General features: G+C 50.3%; 1 protein-coding gene across 4 annotated transcripts; it reads left to right on the forward strand.

The window, feature by feature from the left end:
• Positions 1-542: 542 nt before the first annotated feature.
• On the forward strand, positions 543-14,019 carry LOC103823901 (keratin, type II cytoskeletal 1-like). 4 transcript variants are annotated; one of them, XM_050983997.1, is made up of 9 exons: positions 543-1,277; positions 1,900-2,114; positions 2,301-2,361; positions 2,666-2,761; positions 2,896-3,060; positions 3,970-4,095; positions 4,345-4,565; positions 4,950-4,984; positions 13,306-14,019. In XM_050983997.1, the coding sequence occupies exons 1-9, from the start codon at positions 663-665 to the stop codon at positions 13,647-13,649; spliced, it is 1,878 nt and encodes a 625-aa protein (XP_050839954.1). In that variant the 5' UTR covers positions 543-662; the 3' UTR covers positions 13,650-14,019. The 4 variants fall into 4 exon arrangements, with proteins under 4 accessions (XP_050839954.1, XP_050839953.1, XP_030086676.2 ...); XM_050983996.1 differs by lacking the exon at positions 4,950-4,984 and adding an exon at positions 13,187-13,221; XM_030230816.2 differs by lacking the exon at positions 13,306-14,019 and adding an exon at positions 5,089-6,151.
• Positions 14,020-14,283: the final 264 nt, after the last annotated feature.

Below are 14,283 nucleotides of genomic sequence, written 5' to 3' on the forward strand. Positions count from 1 at the left end.
CGTCTCGTCGCTGGTGAGGTTTTATTTATCAAAAAGGTGCAGAGCCTCATCAAAATGCAATTTGCTGAGCCCTGGCTGTAGATTGAGAAACTCAATTCTCCAAGCCAAAGGCAATTTTCCAAGTAAAAAGAAGGCTGAGGGTGTAACTTAGGTGTGTTTTGGGAATTGTGAAAGCCGGGCTACAACTTGGCATGAACGGCAGTGCCTGCCTGCAATGGGGCTTTGGAGTGAGAGATTTAAAGATAAACACAAGCAGGGAAACAACCCCAGTGGATGAAAGCTGGAAAAAAAATGCCTGGTATATCCCAGGGAGGCTCTTGCTGCTCCACAAGGTGTGGGGTTCCTTAGTCATGGAGAGCTGGGAGCCCTATTTGGATCTTTTTTGCCTTTTCTCCTGCATTAGAGGGTGTGTTTCTGGGTAGGGTCAATGTTTGGCAAATTGGAGATGGAAATCTTTAGCCACGCCATGCTGATGAAGACAGGACCTGTCTCCTCCTTCACGCCCATGCAGACCCAGCCCACCTCCAAAAACACATAAAAGGGAGCGTCCGCTGCCCTCCAGCCAGAGGGACTGACTTCCCTTCTTCCACCCACCTCCTCACCCACAACCCCGTCGAGTTCCTCAGCTTCTCCATTCTTGGCTCTTTTGAGGATAACCAGCCATGTCTCGTCAATCTGTCTGCAGGAGCTTTGGAGGGGGGAGCAGAAGGGGCTTTAGCTCCTGCTCTGCAATTGGTGGTGGCTTTGGAGGCGGCAGCCAGAGCAGAAGCAGCTACAGCTCGTACTCTGTGTCCAGGGGATTCGGAGGTGGAGGACGCTGTGGGGGCTTCGGCAGCCGGAGCCTCCACAACATGGGGGGCAGTGCCAGGATGTCCATGGGTGGCTGCTACGGTGGCGGGTATGGCAGCAGGATGGGCGGCTTTGGCGGGAGCTACGGGGGTCTCGGCAGCTTTGGGGGTGGAATGGGTGGAGGAGGAGGAGGAGGAGGAATGTGTGGCTTTGGAGGAATGGGGGGAGGAGGAATGGGTGGCTTTGGTGGTGGCATGGGTGGCTTTGGTGGTGGGATGGGTGGTGGAGGAATGGGTGCCTTTAGTGGCCCAGGCTTTGGCATGGGTGGCCCTGGGAGAGGTGGCCCTGGGATCCAGCCAGTGCAGATTGACACGACCCTCCTGCGTCCCGTCCATGTTGAGATTGATCCCCAGATCCAGCAAGTCAAAAACCAGGAGAAGGAGCAGATCAAGACCCTGAACAACCAGTTTGCCTCCTTCATTGACAAGGTGAGAGGGTGGGATTGTGCCTGATTAAGGCCAAAATTATAAGGACCTTTACAATTGCGCAGAAATGTCCTTCTGGAGCTAAATCCCAGCAGGCAGAGAAGCTTGAGCAGAGCTTTTTTATTAAGGGAAGAGATGGGAATCTCTCCTTCACACAAGATCAAAGAAATGTCTCCAGGGCTTTCATCTGTCCTATTGCACCAAGCTCTACTCTGAGGTTACGCTCTCAAGCAGGTTCAGCGCCTTCAACCTCTGCAGGTTTCGGGCACAGACTCTCCCTCCTCCACCACTCTCTGCCCAAACAACCACCCATTTAAGTATTAATTTATACATTTTTCTCTTTCAAATATCCAGGCTTTTAAATCTAGGCTGGAGATCAGATTTCCACACTACCTGTGATTAGGACAGACTTGGAGTAAGGACAATGTGTAAAAACTCCTTTGAGCAGAAAAATATTAGAAATTTACTTCTTTTCCTGATTTTGCAGCTTAGGCACCAATAGAAAGTTAAAAAACAGAGTTAATTGGTTCTCTGTTCACCATGCAAATCTTTGTGAGCGATGCAAGAGATGTTTTGGTGGGAGCTGTTCCTGTGTGATGGTGGGTCCTCCATGTCTTGGCTGTAGGTCCGATTCCTGGAGCAGCAGAACAAGGTGCTCTCCACCAAGTGGGAGCTGCTCCAGCAGCAAGGGCCCTCGGGGCCAAGGAAGAACCTGGACGTGATCTTTGAGAATTACATCCAGAACCTGCGGAGGCAGCTGGAATCAATCCTGGCACAGCGGGGCCAGCTGGAATCAGAGCTGCAAAACATGCAGCAGTACGTGGAGGATTACAAAACCAAGTGAGTACGGGGCCAGGAGCAGCTCAAGCAGCCTTTTGGTTACGTTAATTTTCCTCAACTGTTTTTTATGGAGATAGTTTTTCAGTCTAAATATTTTAATTTAGTGGTTTTTTCCCTTTTAGTTTGTTTCTAATGGCCTTAGGCAGGAAAGTCCAGGAATACAATTTGCACTTTTCCTCTCCATAGGTATGAGGAAGAGATCAACCGGCGCACGACAGCCGAGAACGAGTTCGTGGTCCTGAAGAAGGTGAGTCACAGGCATCACAAAATAATCCCTCAGTATTTCACTTTACCTGTGCTTGAATGGGAACTGTGGAGTTTTTAAGATGTCCCAGCTGATATTTGTAATCCCTTATATTCAATTTGCATAATTGGATGACACCATAACATTATTTATTTTTAATTATTTACATATATGGTTACTGATTTATATATAAACATAATGATGTCCCAGTGAATAACATCAAACCCTCAGCACAGACAGCGATTCCCACAGGCCTGAAGGATTGCCAAGAGAAAAAAAAATATTTTCTGTGGGATCTTTCCTTTAGGACGTGGACAGTGCCTACATGACCAAAGTTGAGCTGGAAGCCAGGGTGGGAGCTCTGACAGATGAAATAAACTTCCTGAGGTGCATCTATGAAGAGGTAGGAGCTTTCTCTTCTCCAGGGGGGCTGAAATTTTCATCAGGTGTGTGGTGGCCAAGGACACTGAGGTTGGACAGGGTGTCTGGGTGGATTTAGGCTTGAGATGGTGCCTCTGACTCATGTCTTGGTTGCAGGAGCTGGCCCAGATGCAGACCATCAGCCGGGACCTGTCTGTGGTGGTGTCCATGGACAACAACCGGCACCTGGACCTGGACAGCATCATCGAGGAGGTCCGGCGCCAGTACGAGCAGATTGCCCAGAGCAGCCGGGCTGAGGCTGAGGCCTGGTACCAGAGCCAGGTGAGTCAGGGAGCAGTCGAGACTCCTGGGTGTGGCTGAGTGATTTACAATAATTTACGTCTGGATGAGACACCTTTTCAAGCTAACGGGGCTGGAGCTTGTGGTGCAAGGAAGGTCCAGAGGGATTGAACTGCTTTTTAGGGATCTGACTAACTGTTCCCAATGCGCCCCAAACTCTCTGAGGTGTGTGTCACAAACTGATGCCTTGGGAGGCTGCTTAGAAGAGAGGCCAGACAATGTTAAAGGAGTAAAGTAGGTATTTATTGAAAAGGCCTTCAAGTGATACACCTCGGGCAGTATAAGAGCCTGGCCAGGGCTACCAAGGTGGACCCAAGATGGACAACGGGTCATGAGTTTTCCCACTTTTATAGGTTTTGGTCCATTTACATATTGAGGTTAATTGTCCAATTACAGCTTCAGGTTATGAAGTCCCATCCTTCCAGACTGCGCTCCTCAATTTGCCGTTGTTTATCTTTTTGGGGCCTGAAGCTTGGCTTTTCAGCTGGAAAAAGATTGTTTTGTCTTACTAAACTGTGAGGAGAACTTGCTAACACTTTACATGAAGTTCAGAGTTATATACTAATGCAGTACAGAATCTGGGTAATACAAATGCTAAGACTTGATGCATCAAAACCTCTCAATAAAAATGTACCAAAATGCACCTTGATGAGAAAATTCCAGCACAAGTGGCTTTTCAGAAGCCAAGAGATGCTTTTTAGTGTCACTAAGATCCATTTCAAAGCTCAAACCCCATGACGAGTCCCAGAGCCACCTTGACCATTGAACTAGGCATCCATTGGCAGTGCAGTGGGTCCTCATAGTGTCACCTGAGCCTGGAAACTGGGGACAAATCTCCTAGAGGCACCAGGAATGTGTCACTGATGGGTCGTTCTGTCTTGGTGCCACCAGTACGAGCAGCTCCAGAGCACGGCCGGCCGGCACGGGGACAACCTCCGCAACACCAAGATTGAGATCCAGGAGCTGACCAGGAATGTCCAGAGGCTGCGGGCTGAGATTGAGAATGTGAAGAAGCAGGTAGGGATTGGCTGATGTCTCAGGGATGAGATCGAGGACATGAAGAAAGGAAGGGGCTGGTTGGTGTCTCAGGGGGAGACAGCAGCAAGTTGCATCACAGAAGACCATGAGTAGGGCAGACCCCTACCGTCACCCCAAGCTCACCTCATGCAGATGTTTATTTGCCTCCTGATTTCTCCTCTTGGGGGTCTGAGGACTGATCATTAGGGACAAAATGAGGTCTGAGAAAGCTCCTATTGTGCCCCCCAGAACCAGCAGCTGCAGGCAGCCATTGCTGAGGCTGAAGAGAGGGGAGAGATGGCTCTCAAAGATGCCCGGTTGAAGCTGGAAGAGCTGGAGAGTGCCCTGCAGAAGGACAAAGAGGAGCTGGCTCGCCTGCTGAAGGAGTACCAGGAGCTGCTGAATGTCAAGATTGCACTGGACGTTGAGATCGCCATGTACAGGAAGCTGCTGGAGGGGGAGGAAAACAGGTAAACAACTGAGCTCTCCTTGGGTACTGTGATCTGCACCTGGAATATTGACTGAAATCCCAAACCAATTACTTGGGCTAATGGGTGGATGTTGTGATTGATTCTTTGTGGGATATTCTGGGGGTCAGGACCCATAAGTGGCTCGCTAGAGGTGACAGAGCTGCTGCCCCATCTCTGTCACTGATGAGTTTTTAGTGAACCTCAAATCTGGAGAAATCTCATTGTAAAGAGGAATTGCCAATCCCTTCCTCCTCCAATCTTTTAGTGATTCCAAAGTGGTTTAGGAGGGTGAACCAGGAAAATTATTTGATAGTTGAAACACAGTTTAAAGTTTTTACAACCTCACTTTTATTGGGTAATTAAAATGTCTAATTTCCTTCACAGGCTGTGCAACGACACCATGTCCAACGTCAATGTCTGTAAGTATCTGCCCTGGAGGTCTTCAGAAAGAGCATCTGACTGTTTTATCAGAGACAGAGCCTGCGTCTGGGCAATGGGAACATAACCTGTGCTTCTCTTCCAGCTGTGATAGGCAGGACGACTGTCTCTGGAGGCAGAGGAGGCATGGGAGGAGGATTCGGAGGCAGCGGCATGGGAGGAGGATTCGGAGGCGGCAGCTGTGGAATGGGAGGAGGATTCGGAGGCGGCAGCGGCATGGGAGGAGGAATGGGAGGAGGCGGCATCTGCGGAGGCGGCAGCAGCTTTGGAGGAGGCAGCATGGGCGGCAGCTGCGGGATGGGGGGAGGAATGTACGCTGGCGGCTTCTCCTCTGGAAGCGGAAGGATGTGCGGCTCTGGCGGGGGATCCTCCTCCGTGCGGAGATGCGTCACCACCACCTCGGTCAAATCTTCGGGAGTGAGATTCTGAGCCCCAAAGGTTGACAAAGAAAGAAGCACCTCCTCTCTCTTCCTGACAGCAGCCCAGCCTCCTGAAGCCCAGCTCTGGTGTCCTGCAATGGGATGAACTGAGTCCCTCCCACCCAGCTTGTCCCAGATCCTGGTCCCACCTGGCGGTTGGTGGTGATGCCGTGGGTGTCCCGGCACCGGGAGCTGCCTGGCAGGAGGGGCTGCTCTGCCTTCCTTACTGCATTGTACATTTCTTTTGGCAAATGTGTATAAAACTCCTCTTTCCTCCTCTTTCCTCCTGTTCTATGTCCCTGGGGTGCTTCTGTGTGTGTCCATCCTTCTATTCCCTTTGCGGGCCTCTGGGGTCAGGGTGGGTGTGGGGCAAGTGGGACTCATCCCTTGGGGAGGGGGCATCTCAGGTGGTGGCTGGAGGGAGGAGGTGGCCCAGGGTGGAGCTGCTGGGCAGTTTTACTTGCTTGGGAGCCCCAGGCGTGCTGCCAGCACGTGGAGCCCCAGTTTCCATTCCACTAGTCCCAGCTTCCATTCCACTAGTTCCGGCTTTCAGTGACACCTGGGACACCTCACACACACCTGGAGTATTCCCAAGGGGAACAAAATTATCCTTTAGTGCCCAGCTCCCATGACACAGTGCAGATGTAGTGTCCTCACCTCCCGCCCTCCCCTGTGGGCTGCCCTCCTTCCTCAGGATGTTGCCATTTCCAATAAATTGCAGAGAATATTCACGATGTCATTGTGTTTCTGCTTTCGGGAGCTGCTCTGGGCGGGGTGGGAGAGGGGGTTTTTCTCCTGCCCATACCTTTGTTTTGAGGGAGCAGATCAGTGGTGGGGATGGATCAGGGCAGGTGCCCCAGCTCAGATGGTGCTCTTGACTCTCACCTGGAGGAACAAGCCTGTATCTGGAATGGTGGAGGTCTGGATCCTCCAGCTGAACAATGAGAAATAAGAGCCTAGGTTGGAGATCTGGAATCATTGAATAATGGAATGGTATGGATTGGAAGGGACCATAAAGATCATCCAATTCCAATCCCCTGCCATGAACAGGGACACCTTCCACTAGACACGAGGTGTGGCACCCCTTGGACCAACCAAGGTAATTAAGTTGCTGCTTCTAAGGTTCCTTTGGGACCATCTCCAAGTGCAGGAGACTTTGACCTGAGTTAGGTGAAGGAGATGGCACCAGTGTTGCCGTGTGCAGTGGTGGGAAGGCAGGTGAATATGGATCAGGATGTTGGTGAAGCACCTGCCACTGGCTGCAGTCAGCCACAGACTCATCTGCCTCAGGATGAGCCATGATTCCAGCATGGGAACACGATGGGCTGGGAAGGTGTGATTCATCCCCATCCAGGAGCTCAGGTACCATCCTCTCCCTGAGAAGCTGATTAGTTCCCCAGTGGCTCATCCTTGCTCCAAGAGCAGGAGGGAGAGATTTGGAGGAGCTCAAGGCAGGGGTTTGGGAGGGGAGTCCAGAGTGTTTCACGTGAGCTGTGCTGTGGTTCCTCCATCACCTGGAGAGATCAAAGAGGCAGAAAACGCTGTCAGTCGTGGTTCAGGAGTCCCACAACAGGCTCTGGGAGTTGCTGATGTTCCCAGAGAGGATCAGGAAGCTGCAGACTGAGGAAGAGGTCCAGAAAAGGCAACAGGGAATGACTACAGGCTTCTTGGAAGAGACAATTACACCACTGGAAGCCCAGCAGGAGGGTGCAAGGGTAGGGGAACATGGCTGGGTTTGGCCCAACAAGAAGATGCTGAGAAGGCTCTGAGAAGCTGGTGCTGTGCCAGGAGCACTTTGAGGTTTGGCTTGGGGCAAGAGTCACCTGTTTTGGTGCTTAATTTTAAGAGTCTGTTTCTTCTCAGCTTTCAAATCAAGAGCAGAGCATTGTAGTGCCATGTGAGGAGTTGTTGCAATACCTCCTCTGTGCAAGATCCATGACGGAAGCTCTTGGCTGGGTCAGATGCGAAGCCGGAGCGTGGCTTTGGTCTCCATCCACATTTTCTGCCGAGTTCACATTTTCCCTGGTGTTGATCTTACCATGTTCAACTCCTTGTGTAAGAAATCTGAAGGATTAGTTTGGTGTTGAATCTCACCTGAAGGAGGCTGAAGTGACTCCAGGTTTGGAATAATCTGCACATCTTGTCTGAAGACGTCACAGTGACTCAATCTGGGCGTCTTATCTGCAGGAGCTGAGTGTGGTCAGCACCCAGGCATCTGGCTGACTTTGCAGATCTTCCTCCTCACTGTGGAACCTCCTTGTGGGATATTTCAGTGAGGTGCTGGTGCCTTCATCCATGGGTTTGGCAGCTGGGAGGGAGGCCAGGAGAAGGGACAACCTGTTTTCTCCACCTAAACCCAAGCCACTCTGCAGCTGTCCCAGGCTGCTTGTCATGAGCAAGTGAGCTGGGCTACAGGATGGTCTGGAGAGCTGAAATGTCCATCTGGGAGATGACCATGGAGAAACCAGCCCACCTTGATTGCAGCTGCTTTTGGAAAGGAGGGTGTCCCTTCTGTGCTTTGGGGGCGCTGTCCATTCTCCAGCTGCAGGAACACACACCTGGGTAACCTTTGGCCAACCATTGGTCCCCCCCAAATCTGGATAACCTTGTCCCTCAAGGGTGGGACAATCCTTGGCCAACTCTTACCTGAATCACTTGAGAGGGGGATAACTCTTGACCAGCCAGGAGCTAGGAGTGGGATAACTCTTGTTCAAGTGTTACTGAGCCCCCAGGAGTGGGATAACTCTTGGCCAGCGGTTGAGTTCTCCCAAGGGTGGGATAACCGTCGGCTAACCATTGACTCCCTCAAGGGGAATGTTCTCCCCTCCCTGTTCTGTGCAGAGCAGGGGTCTCAGTACCCCTGTTCCAGTGACCGTCAGGGACATTTCAGTTTTTTGATGCCTCTTGTTACTTTCAAACCACATTTAATTGCCTAGATCTCACTGGGGACTCTGAAAATTCCTTCTCAAGTTCTGTGTTCATATACAGGTCTTTTGAATGGCCTTAAACACATGTTTCAAGGGATAGAATGTGCATTCTGTAATTTTTTCATTACTTGTGCTGTTTTCTAGGAAAATGTGAACATTCATTTTCTATTTAATTCACTAAATTAATTAGGTATTTAATTGATAATATCCAGGTAGATACAACCTTTAGAATGCCTCTTAAATAGTATTTACAGACTTGGCTTCCTTTTAAACTAGAATCTACTTTTTTTTGAAACACATTGATATTATTTATATTTTCTGTAATTAATTAAATTTCATTTACATGTAACACCAAGAAAAAGGGTTTATTTCAGAGACATTCTATAAAATACATTTCTAAACCACATTCCTAAGCCGCATTCCTTTCCCAATAAATTATTTGGAAGCAAAAGGTTATACTGTGCCTTGGGGGTTGTAACAGCTCCATTTCTCAGCAGGTTTTTCCATGTCAGTCACCTCATTTTTGGGAAAAAAAAAGGTAATTCAGAGGTTGTGGGATTCACCAGAGTAGCAGGAACCCCTTACCACTTCAAATTGCTCATCTGTTGTTCCTCTTCCATAGTGTTTGTCTGTCTGTCCCTGACATTGTCGCCAAAGGGTTCCCAATGTGTCCCTTCATTCTTCCTCAAGTTGTCACTGCCTGTCACCCTCAGAACACTGAGAAGAGTGGGATGATTCCAGTCATGTTCTTCCCTCTGCTTCCGCATCATCCAAAGCCCCAGCTGGTTGTCCCAGATTTGCAGAGTTGTAAGTGGAGGGAATTCAGTCTACAGGCAGAAGACACTCCCATTGTAGTGACACCACATGCTCCAAGGAGATATTTTTCCTCTCTAGAAGGAGAATATGCTGAGTCTCCTCAAATTTTGGTGTAATGAATTCCCATTCAGGATTGGGAAACATCTCCTGAAACACAAATGCAATTTAACATATAAAAAGGAGATTAAGGGTGTGTGTAAGGAATTGTGAAAGCCATATTATAGCTGGGATTTCATCAAAACTTTTGTCTTTCTGTGGAGCTTTGATAGGGAGATCTCTATCTGGAATTATTGGGAGTCACTAATGAGGGCTGGATAGCCAATGAAGGGCTGCAGAAAAGGGGTTTATAAATAAAATTGATTTCCAAGATGTCATAAAGATACGAGAGTCCACTTAGTCATGGAAACATGTCTCGAAGCTCTTGTTTTATTCACCTCTAGATTACAGGGTGTGTTTCTGGGAAGCCCCAAATATGGCAAAGCTCATGGAGGATCTGTCAACAACCCCGTGCTGATGAAAATACTAAATTGCTTTCCACCTTCACGCCCAAGCTGTCCCAGCCCACCTCCAGCAGCAGATAAAAGGGAATGCCCAAAGGTGCTGGAGCCAGAGAAGACTCTGCAGACTTCTTCCTGCCCTCATCAACTCTGTTGGTCTTTCTGCTCTTCTGGATTTTGATTCTGCTTTGAAAAAATCAGCCATGTCTCGTCAGTCTGTCTGCAGGAGCTTTGGAGTCGGGGGGAGAAAGGGATTCAGCTCCTGCTCTGCTGTCGGTGGTGGATTTGGAGGCGGTGGTGGCCGGAGCAAGATCAGCTACAGCTCGTACTCCTCATCCCGGGGAGGAAGCGGAGGAGGACACTGTGGGGGGTTCAGCAGCCGGAGCCTCCATAGCATGGGGGGCAGCAGAAGGATTGCCATGGGCGGATGTCATGGTGGTGGTGGATATGGTGGCAGGATGGGTGGCTTTGGTGGAGGAATGAGCTGTGGAGGGATGGGTGGAGGTGGAATGGGCGGTGGAGGAATGGGAATGGGTGGCTTTGGTGGTGGAATGTGTGGTGGAATGGGTGGTGGGGCAGGAATGGGTGGCTTTGGTGGTGGAATGGGCAGTGGGGGAATGGGTGGAATGGGTGGCTTTGGTGGTCCAGGCTTCCCTGGAGGCATCCAGCCGGTGCAAGTTGATCCCAGCCTCCTGCGCCCGGTCCATGTTGAGATTGACCCCCAGATCCAGCAAGTCAAAAACCAGGAGAAGGAGCAGATCAAGACCCTGAACAACCAGTTTGCCTCCTTCATTGACAAGGTGAGAGTTTAGGATGGGGATTTTTTTTTGGAGGTGGAATGTCAAACAACTTCATTGGGGTATGGACTGGGAATTTTTTCACCTACAAATGGTTGTTGGAAGTGTCAGACCAACGCCTCAGCATCAAATTGTAATTAGTCAGGTTTACTTAATAAGTAACACTAAACAATAGAGGAGGTTTTGTGCTAATGGAAGATTAAAGAGAACATCTGCAGGGTATTCTGGGCATTGTCTAGCCAAGGAACTTCTGCAGCCTCATTTTGAGTGATTCAGGGCAAAGTCATGACTGTAAATTTAATTGTCCTAAGAGTTCTCATTGCTGGGATTTGCTTTTTGATGAAACTTTCTTCTCAAAGCCTGATTCTAGAAACTGCAGAGCATTAAAGCCCTTTCCAATACTCTTAGATTATTTTAATTTCAAATAGAAGCCAAAGAAATAGAGAATCCCGCCCAAAAGAATGCATGGGCAGTTAAGGAATAAAAATTTCATCTTTCCTGACTTCAGTGCTGGAAAGGTGATGGCAAAGCCCAACCCTGATGCTATGGAAATTTGGGATGATGTTTTCTACTAGGAACATCACTTTGTCCCCAGGGGAGAAGTTCAGAATGACGCAAACTTAATTGTCTAATAATAAATAAATTAAATAATGCTTCTCATGTACTTCAGGAGCTTGAGTGCCTGAATGATACATAGATGGGGAATGATGCCCTGGGCACCCAAATCTCCCAGGAGTGGGATGTCTCTCTGGTGAATGTCTCACACACCCTTTGTTGGCTGTAGGTCCGATTCCTGGAGCAGCAGAACAAGGTGCTCTCCACCAAGTGGGAGCTGCTCCAGCAGCAAGGGCCGTCGGGGCCAAGAAAGAACCTGGATGTGATCTTTGAGAATTACATCCAGAACCTGCGGAGGCAGCTGGAATCAATCCTGGCACAGCGGGGCCAGCTGGAATCAGAGCTGCAGAACATGAGGCAGTACGTGGAGGAGTTCAAAACCAAGTGAGTGTGGGGACGGATAGGGAGGGACGAGCCGGGAGAGCGGAGCTGATGCGGAGACCCCGTGGGTGGAGTGACCAGGGGTCTCAGAGTCTCACCTTGTCCTGCCCCGCCACAGGTACGAGGAGGAGATCAACCGTCGTACGGCTGCTGAGAACGAGTTTGTGGTGCTGAAGAAGGTGAGTCTGGAGGACACCAGCAGGGATAGGGTGAGGGGGGACAGGAGGTAAAGACATGGGAAGGACTCAGCTCCAAGATGGGCAGATCCCAACAGGAAGAGCCAACAGTTCTTGTGCGATGAAAGGAAGCCATGGTCCAATTCTGTGATCTTTCCTTTAGGATGTGGACTGTGCCTACATGACCAAAGTTGAGCTGGAAGCCAAGGTGGGAGCTCTGACAGACGAAATCAACTTCCTGAGGTGCATCTACGAGGAGGTAGGAGCTTTCTCTTCCCCTGGGGGACTGGTGTTGCAATGAGGAGGCCAAACATCGAGGTTGGATGGGGTGTCTGGGTAGATTTAGGATTGAGATGGTGACTCATGTCTTGGTTGCAGGAGCTGGCCCAGATGCAGACCATCAGCCGGGACCTGTCTGTGGTGGTGTCCATGGACAACAACCGGCACCTGGACCTGGACAGCATCATCGAGGAGGTCCGGCGCCAGTACGAGCAGATTGCCCAGAGCAGCCGGGCTGAGGCCGAGGCCTGGTACCAGAGCCGGGTGAGTTGGGAAGGGCTCGAGGCTCCTGGGATGATCCCTACTGTTTGAACCACCTGAGCTTTTGGTCAGTTTTGTTCCTGATGGGTGTCTTTGTTCCCATGCCTACAGTATGAAGAGCTCCAGAACACTGCTGGAAAACACGGGGACAGCCTCCGCAACACCAAGATTGAGATCCAGGAGCTGTCCAGGAATGTCCAGAGGCTGCGGGCTGAGATTGAGAATGTGAAGAAGCAGGTGAGGGACCATCAGCGTCTCACTGGTTAACAGCTGTGCGCTGGGTCAGGATGGGGTGGGTGGTGAGAGGGAAAGCAATAATGAAAATTCACATCCTTTGGAGAAGATGGATTCTGTCTATTTTCCCTCTGGTTTGGGCCATGAGGGTGCTCCAGTAGAGTGTGGGCAGAAGTGATCTCACACACTGGTTTTCTCTTCCTCAGAACCAGCAGCTTCAGGCAGCCATCGCCGAGGCTGAGGAGAGGGGGGAGATGGCCATCAAGGATGCCAGGAGGAAGCTGGAAGAACTGGAATGTGCCCTGAACAAGGACAAGGAGGAGCTGGCTCGCCTGCTGAAGGAGTACCAGGAGCTACTGAACACCAAAATTGCACTGGACGTGGAGATTGCCATGTACAGGAAGCTGCTGGAGGGGGAGGAAAACAGGTACTTAATTGGCATCTATTTGACTAAATTCTTGACAGATTATAAGATGGGTGGGTAAAACCTTTGAATCTACACTAAAGATAGAGTTTGTGTCGTTCACGCTCTAATTCCCAAGTATATATTAATTATATTAGGCATAAACCTACTTAAGTGGGTTTTCCATCTTAAAGAATGTGAAGGTAAAGGTTGCTTGTTTCTCCAAAGAATAACTGGAGAATTCTGAAAAAAAATTGAATAGGTTGCTAATTTTTTAATGAATAATTGAGAAATATAGACCTGTAAAAGAAAGGAAAATTCTCAGCTGAAAAGCTGTGCATTTCCCAGAGGAATAACTGGTCCCATTTTCCTTCACAGGCTGTGCAACGACACCATGTCCAACGTCAATGTCTGTAAGTATCTGCCCTTGGCTCCTTCAGAAGTGGTAAAACTTGTTCTTTTGGGCAACACGTGAGTAACCTGTGCTTCTCTTCCAGCTGTGGTAGGCAGGACGACTGTCTCTGGAGGCAGAGGAGGCATGGGAGGAGGATTCGGAGGCAGCGGCATGGGAGGAGGATTCGGAGGCGGCAGCTGTGGAATGGGAGGAGGATTCGGAGGCGGCAGCGGCATGGGAGGAGGAATGGGAGGAGGCGGCATCTGCGGAGGCGGCAGCAGCTTTGGAGGAGGCAGCATGGGCGGCAGCTGCGGGATGGGGGGAGGAATGTACGCTGGCGGCTTCTCCTCTGGAAGCGGAAGGATGTGCGGCTCTGGCGGGGGATCCTCCTCCGTGCGGAGATGCGTCACCACCACCTCGGTCAAATCTTCGGGAGTGAGATTCTGAGCCCCAAAGGTTGACAAAGAAAGAAGCACCTCCTCTCTCTTCCTGACAGCAGCCCAGCCTCCTGAAGCCCAGCTCTGGTGTCCTGCAATGGGATGAACTGAGTCCCTCCCACCCAGCTTGTCCCAGATCCTGGTCCCACCTGGCGGTTGGTGGTGATGCCGTGGGTGTCCCGGCACCGGGAGCTGCCTGGCAGGAGGGGCTGCTCTGCCTTCCTTACTGCATTGTACATTTCTTTTGGCAAATGTGTATAAAACTCCTCTTTCCTCCTCTTTCCTCCTGTTCTATGTCCCCACCTCCCTTCCTCTGTGTGTGTGTCCTGTCCTCCTTCCCCGGGATGTTGCCATTCCCAATAAACTGCAGAGAACATTCACGATGTTGTTGTGTTGATGCTTCGGAGCCACTCTGGGCAGGGCGGTTCATGCCTTGGGGGAGAACCTTGTTGTGCAGCTGGGAGGCGGTCATCCTTTGCTCAGTGTGTCGTACCTGTGCTTTGATGGAGGTGAACAGGTGGGAGGGGACCAGGGCATCCATCACAGCTCAAGTGATGACTCTCACCTGAGGGCACAAATCCAGGTGCAGGGTGCTGGATGCTCAGTTCACACAATGCTCAGTAACTGAGCCAGCAGAAGACCAA

This window comes from Serinus canaria, chromosome 25 (genome assembly GCF_022539315.1).
Source record: "Serinus canaria isolate serCan28SL12 chromosome 25, serCan2020, whole genome shotgun sequence".
Lineage (NCBI taxonomy): Eukaryota > Metazoa > Chordata > Aves > Passeriformes > Fringillidae > Serinus > Serinus canaria.

What these genes read in the sequence shown, in the direction of transcription:
- LOC103823901 (XM_050983997.1), top strand. Translation starts at nt 663, where the DNA reads ATGTCTCGTCAATCTGTCTGCAGGAGCTTTGGAGGGGGGAGCAGAAGG. An exon ending in TGAGGTGCATCTATGAAGAG is followed by an intron (nt 2,762 to 2,895) that starts GTAGGAGCTTTC and finishes TCTTGGTTGCAG; the next exon opens with GAGCTGGCCCAGATGCAGAC. An exon ending in CTGGAGGGGGAGGAAAACAG is followed by an intron (nt 4,566 to 4,949) that starts GTAAACAACTGA and finishes TTTCCTTCACAG; the next exon opens with GCTGTGCAACGACACCATGT.